This window comes from Topomyia yanbarensis, chromosome 1 (assembly GCF_030247195.1).
Source record: "Topomyia yanbarensis strain Yona2022 chromosome 1, ASM3024719v1, whole genome shotgun sequence".
Classification (NCBI taxonomy): domain Eukaryota; kingdom Metazoa; phylum Arthropoda; class Insecta; order Diptera; family Culicidae; genus Topomyia; species Topomyia yanbarensis.
The window spans coordinates 9,267,117-9,282,267 of NC_080670.1; the positions used below are offsets into that span (position 1 = coordinate 9,267,117).

The 15,151-nt window shown below is 38.2% G+C and overlaps 1 protein-coding gene across 1 annotated transcript; it reads right to left on the reverse strand.

Moving 5' to 3' along the window:
* Nucleotides 1-305: 305 nt before the first annotated feature.
* On the reverse strand, nucleotides 306-8,795 carry LOC131693471 (ski oncogene). The gene is made up of 5 exons (XM_058981321.1): nucleotides 8,763-8,795; nucleotides 8,674-8,700; nucleotides 7,036-8,256; nucleotides 389-489; nucleotides 306-333 (listed from the first exon to the last, which is right to left on the reverse strand). Exons 1-5 carry the CDS (start codon nucleotides 8,793-8,795, stop codon nucleotides 306-308), a joined length of 1,410 nt encoding a protein of 469 aa, XP_058837304.1.
* Nucleotides 8,796-15,151: the final 6,356 nt, after the last annotated feature.

Below are 15,151 nucleotides of genomic sequence, written 5' to 3' on the forward strand. Positions count from 1 at the left end.
TGGATTATATTTTGATTTTTAACGAGAAATATATAGTAAACCGATAGTTCAAACTCGGATTCCTTTCTTCTGTTGTCATAAGTGTCTAATATGTGACAAACTCATCGGAAACGTTACGACCTATCAGACGATTTTTCAAAGCGGTTTTTATATTCAGTTTCTTACCCAACATCGATTAAAATATATTTATTAGTTCTCAAAGCAGCTGAAACAAGATGAAGCAAACTAAACCGCCTTTGAAAGTTTTTGCAGTTCGTGGCGCATCAAGGTGACCTGCTTACTGCCCCGCAGGCGGCCGGCAGTACTTACTTCGAGGTAATGCGTTTAGATTTCCTTTTGGAGATAATTGTTCATCAAAATTCATCACACCTGAGCGAATCGCACTTACCTTCGATGGCGACGGCCAACAACGTTCGTAGCAGTATCATTTCCGTTCGGTGGTTCCAGAGCACCATCCGTTTGTCCTAGTTCCCCCTCTAGCTGCGCCTGCTTGGTTTGAGCGAACTTCATAGTAGAAAAATCCCCACCCCCAAAAAATATGAGAATCGAAATGGCCTGGGATTTTCCTACCGATCAGCTGTTGTTAATTGTTTGTTACTATATGTAGTTGGTTATTTGCAGCAGCGGCTAGAGGGCGACGAGACGCTTCAGATTGCACGACTCAGTGAGAGGACAATTCGCTTTGCTTCCGGGACAAGAATGACGTTACGTGTTTGCGAGGAGTAGTGGGTAATGTAGAATAAGATAAAACATGAAGTTGTTGAGCAAATGTCTATTCGGGAAATACTATTTTATGATAAGAACCCGCAAGGTCGGATTGTTCAAACTATTCCAAATTGGGCACTGAGAACAGATCTTAGCATTCGAAAAAAAACTCAACGCTTTTCAGGCATTATTTGCACAACCGACGTTCAAGGTTGCATTCATTTTTGTTTCTAATCATGTTGGTGAACTTGATTGAACTTAATTGAAACTAAAAAATAAAATAAAACTAAGGGACATAAGTCAGACTAAAGCAACAATTCTAACGAAACGAAGTAAATATAATACATGATTTCAACGCAAAGCAAATCAAAACATTCCTAACGAATTTAAAGCAGCACAAAGTAAAATTATAGAAAGAAAAAGTTAAAGCAAATTAAATGAAAGATAAAACCCTAACAAAAGCAAAGACAAAGTAAAATGAAAGTTAAATCTAAGAAAAGACAAAGCAAAACTAATGCCAAACCAGTAAGTCATAGGCAAAGGCTCGTGTTGACTTATGGATGGGGTTGCCGAAACATGGGCGAAATAGTGTCATTTTGCTTCTTTTTTAAAGTTATTTAGCACAAGTAATACGATTAAAAAGCCGCAATAATCGATTAGCTTCTTAGTTCAATGCAAAGGATTGAGTGTTAGTTGTTAAGTCAATTCCTCTACTATTATGACTTTCTTTATTGCTCATGTATATTTGGAAAACTAAATGGTTTTATAATTAGTTGTTGGCAGTATTTTCCTTCTTTTGGTCATGAGTAGTCCATTTGAACTATGATACACTAATAGTTCATACATCACCTCTGAATATATCACGATTTTGATTTTATTAGAGCGCTTGCTAGACAATTATGTACATCACGTACCAAAAATTTTCTCTTAAGGTCAATAAACTTATTTACATTTCGTTTTAAAACGCCTTTGAAATTTTTAAAATTTCTTTCATAACTACATCGGTATGGGTCAGTCGGTTGGCTAACCGCGATTTCTGGTAATTGGATTAAATTATTGGCTAATAACCTCAAGCAAAAATATTTAAAAATCAATCAATTTCAAGAAAAATATCCAATGAATCAAAAAATGCAAGGCTCTAAAAAATCATAGCCAATAATCTAAAAACCAATCAAATAATATACAGATCCGAAAGACGGAAAGATCTAAAGCTCCAAATTGAATCATTTAAGTTAAAAAATCCAAAAATTTAAAAACGGGAATTTCAAAGATGCAAAATTCAAAAATCCATAAAAAGATTAAAAAACCTCAAATTTAGTAAGACAAAAATAATAAGCTCTAAGGATACAAGTCCAAAAATCAAAAAAAAAAAATGATCCAGCACAAAAATCAAAAGTTCCACAGATCCAAATATAAAACGTTTAGAAAAATAATGTAAAGATCCAATAATTCAACACCAAATATACCCAAAGATCGAACAATAGTCTAAAGGTCTAACGATCTAAAAATACGACGATCTAAAGATTCAACGAACTAAAGATCCAAAAATACAAACCTAAAAAACTAGAAATCCAATAATGGAAGATACGGAGATCTAACGATTTAAACATTGTAACACCGATTGTTCTAAAGATCTAGAGAAAATAAAGATTCAAAAATTCCTTAAAGGTATGGAAATCTAAAGATCCGAAGTATTAATAGGATCAAAAATTGAGATATCCAAAGAGCCAAAAGAAAAATAAGCTATACGATGCAAGATATAGAAATCAGATTATTGAAAAAAGTCCAAAAATTCAAATATCCAAACATCTAAAGATGAACATATCTTAAACGACAATGATTCGACAATCCGATTGAACTAAAATATGCATCGATCTAATGATTTATAAACTTAATCCAGGCGCTTAAAGATCCGTAAATTCGTCTAAAGAGCCGAGGATCCAAATATACAATGATGAAACAATGAACGATGGCACAAATCCTTATTTGTTACACGGGTGCGTTTTGGCTTCGCCTCATCAGAAACCGACACTCACTTTTTGTCGGAATAGATTAGCGCCGGCTTGACGCAAATCCCTTAAAACTGAAACACACTTTGTGTTTCAATCGAACGACTGATCAAGCGTGATGACGCGAGCAGAAGTTCTGTTTATGCCGATGAGACACAGTGAAGCCGAAACTTGTCTTGGCTTAGCAGGCCTATGCGAAAGCACTATGCTATATTTCACCCTAAGAAGGAAAATTGGGTAAACACCAAAATTTCTCACTAGGGCGGGAAATTATTTTTGGTAAAACCCTAGTGAGAAATTTTGGTGTTTACCCAATTTTCCTTCTTAGGGTGAAATATAGTATAGTGCTTTCGCATAGGCCTGCTAAGCCAAGACAAGTTTCGGCTTCATTGTGTCTCATCGGCATAAACAGAACTTCTGCTCGGACGGGACATCACGTTTGATCAGTCGTTCGATTGAAACACAAAGTGTGTTTCAGTGTTAAGGGATTTGGGTCAAGCCGGCGCTAATCTATTCCGACAAAAAGTTAGTGTCGGTTTCTGATGAGGCGAAGCCGAAACGCACCCGTGTAACACTTAATACCAATCCAATGATCAAACGATTCTATGAAGCTGAAAAATGCAAAGATCAAGCATTTCAAAAAATTAAGCCAATGATTCAAAGTGTATTGAAAGTCTAAAGTTCCAAAAATCCAAACATGCAAAGATGAAATGATCAAAAATTCAACAATTCCAAGATACAGTCATTTAAAAAATCCAATGCTAAAAATATCTAATAATTCAAAGATGTAGAAATCAATCCAATGATTCGAAGGTTCAAGGGATGCAAGGATCTGAAAACCTAACACTCCAATGATCCCAAAATGCATTGATTCATTAGTGATTTGAAGACGCTAACATAACAAAAATGCTAAAGTTGGATTTTTGTCGGAGGAATAAGAACATTCCAAGACTTTGAAGCCTTCATTAAGGCTGATGGGAAGGGGGCGTAATAACTAACATAGAATGATCCAAAGATCCTAAGGTATATAAACATAAGTCTGAAGATTCAAATAATTAAATATTATTACCTATTACTGGTTGCTATATGACATTTCATGAAATAGTGCATGGAACAAAAATGGTTCCACGAACAATACTCCAAATTTTGTGAAGTAGTTCACGTGGAATTTTCATGGCCATGTTACATGAAATGGAAAATGATTAGGAATATCTTGTAAATAAGGAAGTAGACACGATTGATCGTAAATCATGTACTAGGAATCATATACCAGTTCACCGATCCATGAATAATATTTCATGATGTTGTGAACTTTTTCTACGAGCATTAATGGTCTGTAGACTATTGAACTATCATGAACGAGATCACGAATACATGAATAGTATTTAATGATTTTGTGTACTATTTCATAAGCATGGATATTGAATCGTGACTAATACATTAGGAATCATGAATTAGTTCACGAGGATTGAATAGATTCATGAATAAAATTCCGAGTTTCGTGAAATAGTTCACGAGAGATACGAGACTGTATTGATTTTGTTAACTAATGGTCCAAAATCGATGAATAAAATCATGAGTCAACCTTTGATTTTATGAATAATATTCATAAAATTGTGAACTAGTTCACGTACAGAAAATCTAACAGGTAATATGAAGGATTGATGAACACAAAACAAAAACAAATAATTCCACTAATAAAAGTGTTATACGGGTGTTACTGAAGGGAAATTCGTAAACGGGTGGTACTGGTCCGATTTTCATAACGTAAAAATTTTATTATTCCAGAATTCATAGCACTTTATTATTCACGATGTTGGGAAAAATTGTTTTTTCCTGATTGCTCCAAATGACTCACTTACTTTTCACAAAACGTAAATCTCATCAATAAAATTCCAAAAATTAACTCAATACCCAATACCTGAAATGTTCCTAATGTACCAGAAATTGGTTCAATTTACGGAAAGCAAAGATATAATCAATTAGCCCTAATATGCAATGCATCAGCTTGCATGCCCGGGTTCTAGGAAATTGTATCAGCTATAGTCGAAAAGCAAACAGGTCTCCAAAGCCCAACGAACATAGTTCGCTAAATCTCCTCGAGCTGATTCCATATAGTCCGGGCACTAATGACTAGCAAAATAGTCTGGAGGGAACCTACTCCTCTAACACCACGGGTCGGAATTCCAATATTTCATCATTCGAAACTCAAACAGATGGAAAGCGATTACGCAAATAACTGCCGTCTACGGTATTTTCCCGCAGCTTGCTTACGAGGTATGTAAGTACAGGGGGGGAAAAGGAACAAACATCTCTATGATACTGGGAAATGTTTCTCGCAGCTGACGACGCCATCCAGTAGCCGTTTTGGGGCAGTATCGATTATTGGTATGTACGTTCAGCAGAAAATTCATGTATCAAGGCGAATAGAATTTCGAGGTGGCAAGGTACTTGATAATGAAAATCCACACGTATAATCAAAATCATTTAAAAACATTTACTTTTTTTTAAAAAATATTGCTCAACGAATAAAACATGAAATTGAAACAGTCCGGGGAGTTTGCAAAGGTAATGAAATAAACATTATAATTAACAGAAACGAAATGACAATTCTGCGAACGAAAATAAATTACCGTTCTTCGAAAAACCCTTTCAATGCTATTATAGAGCAATTCCAAGCCACATCTGTTCACGAGTAGGTACTATCCTACTCGATTTTTACGAAACTAAGCACCTGTTTCCGACATGAAAGATGATGTATTTTTCACCTCTCTATCTATGGTCCATATTTACCCCAGAATAGCATTTGAAAAGGGCGTATGCATTTTTCTACACATGTTTATCGAAAAATCGTAATTCGAAATTCGTTAGTTGCATGGAAATCATGTCCATGGAGAAGTTGTAGAGAAAAAATTGCTTCAACGAAAATTTACAAATATGAACTGAAAAAAATGTGGAATTCTCTCAAAAAATCGAATAATATTATAATAATGAGGAAACAAATTTGGATTTGACCAAGCCACCAAATCGTATTTTATTTATGGTTCTTCAAGCTATTTGCAATCAGAATGGTGATAGCAAGCAACTTTCTAGACTTGAGATATATGTAAAAACAATTTTAGATAAAATCGATAATTTTTGAAAAATTGCCATTTTCAAGAATTGACAAATTCTTATTCCAACCAGGACAATTCAAGAGTCACAAATAGTGTGAAAAAAAAGTTAAATAATTTCTCTTCAAATTATTCTTAGCTTTGATTGCAATGCATCCAACGGATTTCGAGTTACGAGTTTTTAAAAAAAAATCAATCTCAAACATACTTACGCCCTTTTCAAAAGTTAGTATAGAGGCATGAGGACCTCTAAACTAGTGAGAAATACACCATTTTTTCAAAACAAAAATGCAATATCTTCCATATCCTAATCAAAAAGGGTCATGCCTAATTTTGACTGTCTGTCAGATTTCCGCTGGAGTTGCTCTATAATGTTGGAAGTCGGATATTAACTTCAAGCATATAATTCGGACAGAGGTTCTTCGCTGTAAAAGTCAGTTAAAAATAATCAACCGGTTTTTACTGAATTTTCTTTTATAATCAACGTTTACCGTTACATACAACGTTATACGGATTTTCTTACACTGATGGCGTCTTTTTCGACAGAGAATGGATTCTTGCATCGGAGGATATCAGTCCGAGTTTTACGCTTGAACTTTTTAGCCGATTTACATTCTAAACGAAGTCAAAGGATTTCACGAAACACGATCTGCTCTTCCGACTATTATGAGCGGTCGCTCAATTCAGGGATTCAATAAAAGAACAATCCAACTGGAAAAATGAATCTTCCTATAAAAAATAGAAAAAAACGAAAACGTTCTTTATGTATGCTATGTATTGAATTTCCTACTGAAGATTTTTTTTCTACTTTTTTCAACGTAGATTTTATTGTAAACAACCAGTAACCCTCATAAGTTCAAGTTTCCTACTGAAAACTAGTCAATCCAGTGGATCTTTGAACTCATCAGAATTTTTTTTAAGGCCAAGCCGGTGACGTCGTATCTACTCGTAAAACTTCCGGCAGCCGTGTTATTATCTACATTTCGGCGACTGCTAGGAGCCAAGGAACCATTAAAAAATACAATTTCGCTAGAAATTCTTAACGATGTGCACTCAGTGTTAGAGGTATGTGTATCTCAGTTGAAACCGCTTTTCAATATAAAGTAGATTAGATAACCTTAGATAACGATTATGACAAAAAATAAACATCTTCTCATCAGCGATACCCCCCCCCCCCCCAAAACAATAATCATCCCCACTACTCCCACCCAGTCGGACCAAGACCAAGTATGCGGCGGTATTTTAACAGCGGGCGTAACGTTCGTGATCAACGCATTATGCCAGACAAACCATTCTATATACCTCTTCTTAACCTTCACGACGGGTTTGAACGCGGACAGTGCCGCCGCCGAAATGCTCTTCGGATTTGTGGGACGCAACAACGGCACCAGATAGCTGGAACTGGGAACCATCCCGGGGAAGTGACCTATCCCATTAAATGAGAACGGCTGCAGACAGGACAGCTTAAAGCCGAAGTTGGCCGCAGCTGCTGCCGAGCTAGCCGCAACGACCGCCGTCGGTGTCGGCGGTGTACCGACGATACGGGGACATCCCATGGTTCCGGCTACTGCACTGCTCAGCGTAGTCGGTTGCGACAACAGATGAGGGATGTGTGCGAAGGGGCTGGTACTGCTGCTGCAGCTGTCACTGTTGAAGCTGGACTCCATCGGTTCGGTAGCTTCCTTCTTGGTGACTACCGATGTGCTGGACAGATCGCAGATGGTGGAGGTTACCGGTTCTTTGCCCGGATCGAGAAGTACTTGCGACTTTTCAGCTGCTGCTGCTGCAGCGGCACTGAATTTTCTCGCCGTAGACAGAATGTAGCGCTTCCGAGTGCCTCCGTTGAACATGGCTTTGACGTCTTCCCAAGCATACATGATCTTGTTTGGAGGGGAACCCTGCAACTTCAGGTGGCGCCTCCAGGAGTTGAAATTAGCTGCATCCGGTTGAATATACTTGTCGTGCGGTGTCAATCGATGCGAGTGGAAAATGAACTTGTTTGGTGAGAAAAACAGATTACAGTAGGCGCATTTGATGCACTTGGCTCGGGAACTGTTGTAGCGAGCCGGAGCAAATGCTCCGGTGCAACCCCAAGCACACTCGTGATACACGTTGAATACGAATCCTTCCGGAAGCGCGGGCTGACTGCATTCACCGAAGAACGACTTGCAGAGTCGTTCGGCTTCCCGACGAGTAATCATTCCGCAGCGGCGAGATGAGGCGGGCATCGCGCCAGCTCGGCGCAGTATCTCCAACTGGACCGGTGTACACTGGATGCAGGTGATTCCGAGGGCAACACGACGATTGTGGATTTCATTGTAGCTAAAGTCCTTCAACAGGGTACTGGAAATTTGCGCTAGACATAGCCGTTCTTGACTTTCAACAAACAGCGAAATGATCGGCTGACCATAGATGTAAACGGTACGGATCTGTTGCAAGAAATATACGAAAGAAATCGAATGAAAGGAACAGTTTACTACACTTGTTTCGTCAATAGGGTAAGACAATGTCGCATTACAACCGCTTCATTAAAGAATCCATTAGCTGCAGGGGATTCGACATCATTTGTTTGGAGCCAACTGTGTGCAGTAATTCAGTACGAAGAAGGTAACAGAACGCTAATGAGTCAATTATGACCTGCATTCGATTCCCTTAGGAGCGACAAACAAAACCATCGATTACCCGGCGCGTGAACGCAATCAATATGACAGCAAAATTACATACCAAACAAGAAAATGGCTATGCGGCTTCGTTTTACCCAACCTACACTGTCCCTTCTGTCTCTCCCCGCTATATATCGGAGTGCCGTTCCCGAGCGATTAGCCACGATTGTACACGGAGCTTACGTGTGACGTGATATGTAGTTCGATTTTCTGCTTGCATCATCTTCACACCACCACCCACACCACCTATCCTACCACAATGCGCTGTTTACAGCAGGATTAAAGCTTTCTGCATTGTTTTGCATTTTTTCTGGTACTCATTTTACATTTATAACCTAGATTCCTTGGTGTGCATCTCACAAAAAGTTCAACTTGCTAAATCCAATCGCTATTACTTTTGGCAGGTAACTAGATCGCATTACACAATGTTCCACATAATCAATACAGAGCCGTCATTGAAAAGAACAAGCTGCTTCGATTTCAAGGTGAATGAATATCAACTGTGCATTTCAGAAAAAAATTGTTAACTTTTTTTACTCTTACCCATCCAGTCGCTATGCATTAGTTGTTTGGTGGCTTTTCACAATGCAAATCTAGAGAAAATTTTCAATAGGACGTAAGTAACATTGAGAGCCTCTCTTTGTTTACTTTCTCTTTCGTTTATTACGACATCATAACAACACTTTGCACTAATTTTCCAGTACATATCGAAAGCCGACGGTTTTTACTAGAATATTATGCAAAAAGTAGAGTAGGAAATGTTGAAATTGCCGAGTAATGAACAGAAGAGAAAGACTCTAAAGAGAATCTCTCATTGTTACTTACGTCCTATTGAAAATTTTCTCTAGAAATGTTTCGTTTCGAAGAGGATAAACAAAAACATTTGCACTTTAGCAACACGGTTCATTTGCGGGTGTACAGCTCGACCCGGCCAGGGTAAGTCCTTGAACTAAGTTTTTTGATGATATAATGGCAAGAGAAAAATGAGCTGAAAATTATAGACTCCAGTTGGGATAGGTATATTATTCCAATTTACTGATGGTTTCAGTAGGGTACTTTCGTTGAAAATAGATTTGAAATGCACCATACAAGGTCATCTAAGGATATATAATGTCACGCAAAAATTGCCCTAAAAGCGTAATGCAATTTATGAACGACAGACATATTGACGAAGAGTCTAGTCACGTCATTTCGACGATTTCGTTTGAATTTCAGAACGCTATGCCTTCTGTGCTCTGTGCGATTTCCGGAGGGTACTTTCCGACTACGAATTTCGTGAGGTTACTCAGACAAACTGCGATTCTCGAGGTGAAGTCATTTCACCTAAGGGCGATATCAGTATGCCTGATATGCCGTGACTGCCAAATGACGTAACTGTGGCTCAAATGGCAGGTGGGAAATAGAGCTATCACCGTTGTTCTACAAAGCGTATGACGTGAGAAAACAAATCTCCTCTGTTTGTATACGATTTTCCTCATCCGATTCTGAAGAGTAACTTCGAATGAGGTGAGAGGTTCATTTGATGACAATAGAAAATCTCACGTCACCTGAGTCAACTCTCAGAATTGTACGAGTAAAGTGTCGTATAGTGAAGTGAGACTTATCGTTTCGCGTTCCACACAGCACAGATTGAGGGTAACTCATGCGTATTCTGCGTGATGCGTGACGTGAGACGTCACATCGCATATCACCGCACCCTAGGTGACTTTTCACAGCCGATTCCGAGTGTCGACTGGTGTGACGTGAGTTTTTTCAATACAATTAGGGAGGGGATTATCATATAAACAATAACATACTGAATCTGCGCGTTGTTAAAAAAATATTCCATGTTGAAGGCTTAAACTTTTTTAAATGCGAAGCTAATTTTTTTCTTGTTTTTTAGCCAAAAATAAATAGCATGAAATAGCCTTTAATTTGATATCAATGTCATAAAAATCGATAAAGCCGTTCTCTTACAATTCGGGACGCCAACTGAAAAACATGTCCACTTTGCGCCTTAATATATCCCAAACGAACAAATATATTTTAACGAAAAATAAAAATCAATATATTTATAATAAAGTCTTCAAAATCAATAAAAATTAAGGCCGTTAACCTGGAAACCGTGATTTTAAACGTTTAAATGATAATCCCCCTTAAATGAATCTCTCACATCCTAATTGATTCTTAAGAATCAAATGAGAAAGTCGTGGGCAGTGAGGTGAGAATTTACGTCATACATTACATTGCAAGCATGAAACTACATGACATGACGTAACGTGACATAACATGACGTAGCGTAATGACGACATTTTCAAAACCATCTTCAAATCAGGGTTTTCGGTGTCGCTAATTACTAATCCGTTCTCAGATATTATTCAAATTAATTCAAAATGGCGGATTTAAAATGAAGAGAAACTATTCAGAATGGTGGATTCGAACGTTGGACAACAAATGTAGATTTGGGTGTTTTGGGGTCGCTAGTTACCAATTTAAAAATGAAAAAATGTTATGATGAGCCTATTTTTACTCTATTTCTATTATCAGCCTGCGCATTTGAAGCTGTTGGTTTGAGCGTTGTCTGCCATCTTTGTTCAACGCAATGACTCAAATAATAGTGCGATCGCAAACATCGCTTGCGAAAAAAATTGCGCAACTGGAAAATTTTGAACCCCGTTTTTCTATTTCACGAATCTTCTCTCATATATCTGATCTAAAGCCTTATCTTTGCTACCAGGCAAAGAGATTGACATATATTAATCCATTACACACTCGGCACAAGGGATCTTACACTCTGTGCTTCGGCCATATGATGGAATTTAACCACTCCAATAAATGAGGTCTAAAATTGACCTGAACTATCACTGAACTGCATTTATGGGCATTTTATTGCGCCAACTTATTTACTAAGATTGAAGCTATGCATCAGTTTTTTATTATTCCCATTTTCCTTCCAACCCTTTTCGGCCCGATGATGGCTGCCTATTTCGTTGCACTCATTGTAGAGCTGGCCACAAGTGTCAGAAAAAGTCCCCATCGGATGCCATGTGTGGTTAATCGATTTTCTAATTTGCTCTAGTTTTCGTTATGAAGCGGGCGAGGAATTTCCCACTTCAGTAGCTGTAAATCCATCCACTACGTTATGGGAAACTGCAGTTTTACGACCATAAAAAAGTCATTCCGTTCGGTCGGTCGCCGATTTCCTAATCTGATCCCGCGCTACTGTTTGTGCCTTCGAGATGTAGTTTTAAAGTGATATTTCCCACTTGACTTTGTTTGAACAGCTGAAGATTGTTGAACGCAAGTGGTGTCGAATACCGCTTAACCATCAAAGCTTTGCCAATCTGTGATTCAATTCACAGCTGATTTTAACCTAGCGACTGCCACTTAGAATTCTCCTAACGTAATCTTTAGCAAAACAACAGTAGCTCGTTCCAAAATAAAGAAAAAATAATAAAAATGGCTCACATCCCTCGCCCGCCAAAAATAAACAAACCCAAACCAGAATCAAATCCGCACTTCAACGTGAAATTCGCCGCCAGCCGTCGGTCGCCAGCGCAATCTATTCGTGGATTTACGAGCCGAACGTGATCGGTCGTCGTCTGATGTGAGTTTGTGATTTCTTGACTTGTTGTTTTTTTGGTTTCCAACTGGATTGGACAACAATCGTGTCCCATCCGTACTGGTTCTCTTATCCCCGCCGTGACTACCTGTCTGCCGCCTCGCGTAGGGGCACTTTTTATTTTACGATACTAATAAATTACATAATAGCGTGCGATTCTTCGTTGCTTGTTGAGCTATAAATTTAGAGTGGATTTGGTATTGTGTCGTTGATTTGTTGCTGATCGATCACTTTGATTTTTTTTACTTTTCCTAAAAACGTATGAAAAGTAAATCCTGTTGCATGAAATCTCTGAATTTGTAGCAATCTGAAGTTCAAAAATTGAACAGTTTCTTCTGATTCTGATAAGAAACCCAAGATGCGAATCTTCCTAGTCCCTTCATATAACTGACTCGTTCGATTTCCTGTCAACAGCCAATAGACGTTAGTAAAAGCGAGTCGGGTACCTCTTTCACAAAAATGAGCACTTTTAGGATTAACACACATGCGCTCATACTACACCAAGCATAAGCTTGAAAGTGGCGAGGAAATATACAATATTCAAATAAACGAATCTGGTAGTAAAGAGGGCAAAGGATAGTTGTGGAGTATTCAGTATAAGCTGAATATCATTGAAGCACACATTAAAATCAACGGTTCCAAGTGGCTTCCTTGAGCTATTCCTGATGCAGAAATACAACGTGGGTTCCTGGTACTCTCCAATCACAACTACATCTCGGTTTAAGCGACAGTATCGAAATCATTACAATACACATTCGTTGAACCCAAAGCTAATTTTTTGATTCGTCTAATCGAGAGCAGTAGACAGTTCGGTGTAAATGACATAGGTTTGAGCGGGATGTTTCGTAATTTCTGTTATAGCAGATTAGACGCTGTCGAACGCTCAAACGTGATGCTATGTTGATCCTCACTTAGATACTGCTTGCAATTTATTTGAATTCGTTTCATAAGCACCAGCTCGAACAACTTTGAGACGGCACTTGCTGATTAGTTATATGCGTCTCGCTTGTTTCAAATTCGCGGATTTTCAACAAGGCGTAAATAAAGTCTAGCACCGTATAATTTTGCACAGCACGATATCTAAACACAAGCTAGTTTTTAAGGGTACTCGCTCTGAGTATAGTGTTTAAAAATTAGCCGGAAGTTTAAATTTTATTGATCAGTTTTTTTTCGTAAAATCGTCGAAATAAGGTGAGTAAAATGAGTGCGATTTTATGAAATCATTGAGTTGTCATTAGCTAAGTATTATCATTCCCGGTTGTGGGTCACTTTTTGTAGCCGGTTGTGGGCCACACGGAAAAAAATGTTACATGTGCTATTTGCATCACTGAAAATGTTTATATTTGTTCGATTCACGTGTATTTAATTGCATTTAAACTATTCGGCGATTTCATCGTAGATTTTCGAATTATCGATTTTTAGCATGTCATGCTACAAAAAAGTCTTCTCCCATGAATATCGCCCATTTGAAAACTCGACAGGTGACACGAGAGAATACGCACCTTATTACCACTCCCGCGCGGAGAACGGGCTGAATTCTGAGAGAGAACTTCTCAGGGTTTTGGAGGAATCATTCTCTGAATTCTGATGGAATCCGTTTTAAAATTCTGATGGAATTCGTCCCAAATTGATTGGAATCCTACCCATAATACTGATGGCATTTTGATAGAATTCAACTCAAATTCATTCGAATCTTTTACATCAGCGATTCTCAACCTGCGGTCCACGGACTTCTAGGAGGTTGAAGAGCATCTTTTCCGGATCGATATTGAAATTTCAAGGTTTTTCTTTGTAATTTGTAAGACTGAAAATAATATTTTGACAGCATACAAAATCGAAGTTAAACCGTAGGGGTCCGCCACAATGCAGTGTGATTTTGAAGGGGTCCCTGGTGCAAAAAAGGTTGAGAACCGCTACTTTACATAATACTGATGACATCCGATTGAATTTAACTGAGCATGCCTATGGGATTCCCCCTGTATTTTTACATTTCTCTACTCAGGGTTCTTATGGATTTCTTTTCAGGATTCTGGTGAAATTTTTTGTGAAATCCTACTCAGTTTGTGACGAGAAGGATGCTGATACAGTTCTTCTTAGGATTCTAATGCTGCTCAGGAAAATTCGATAGAATCTTCTGGATTTTGATGGTATTCTTAGCAGAACTCTAAAGAAAAGTTTCACATGGTTCTGGTGGAATTCTTAGAAACTTTTCATAAATTGTGTAACGCGTTTAGGGGAGTACGACAAAGTGTGACATTTTGTGACAAAATGGGGGAGGGGGAGTAAGACAGAACGTTACGTAATATTTACTTTTTTTCGAATCTATAACGTATTTAGGGAGGGTGAGAGAAATTCGTGTCAATTTGTCATATGGGGAAAGGAGAAATTAATCTTGGGCAAATTTTGCGTTACGTAATTTATGAATGATCCGATGGAAAATATCCCAGCATTTCGATACAATTCTGTATTCGTAGTTTGGGATTCTGATGGGTGTCTTCTCATGATTCAGTTTAAATCCTGGTTCGTGAAATTTCATAAAATTTCTGACGGAATATTTCCCAGCAGCTTTTCTCAGGATGAACAACATGATTCCGATGGAAAGCACGGGTGTTTCGGGTGTTATCCTTTGCAGAATTCTGCAAGAAGCTTCTCAGGATACTGATGGCATCATTTCAAGAATTTTAATGGAATCCTTCTCAGGATTCCGCTGGTATCCTTATTACCATTCCGATGGAATCCGATCCGATTCCGATCTACTCAAGATTTTGGTAAATGGATTAATCAACTTGATGATATATCCAAACTAACAACAAATTGGCACCAGTGGCACACTAAATCCAAACAGTTCACGCAACTGGCTGGTACCATTTATGCTTGGCTTTGCGAGACATCACCCAGTTATTTTAGGTGTTAACACGTGAACTGTTTGGATTTAGTGTCTAACTGGCGCCAACTTGGTGTTAGTTTGGATATATTGTCTATTTGGTAGCAAGTTGGTGTCAGTTACTGACGAGTGGAACACGAAACATTAAAATCCAATTTTTCAAAAAAGTTATTTTA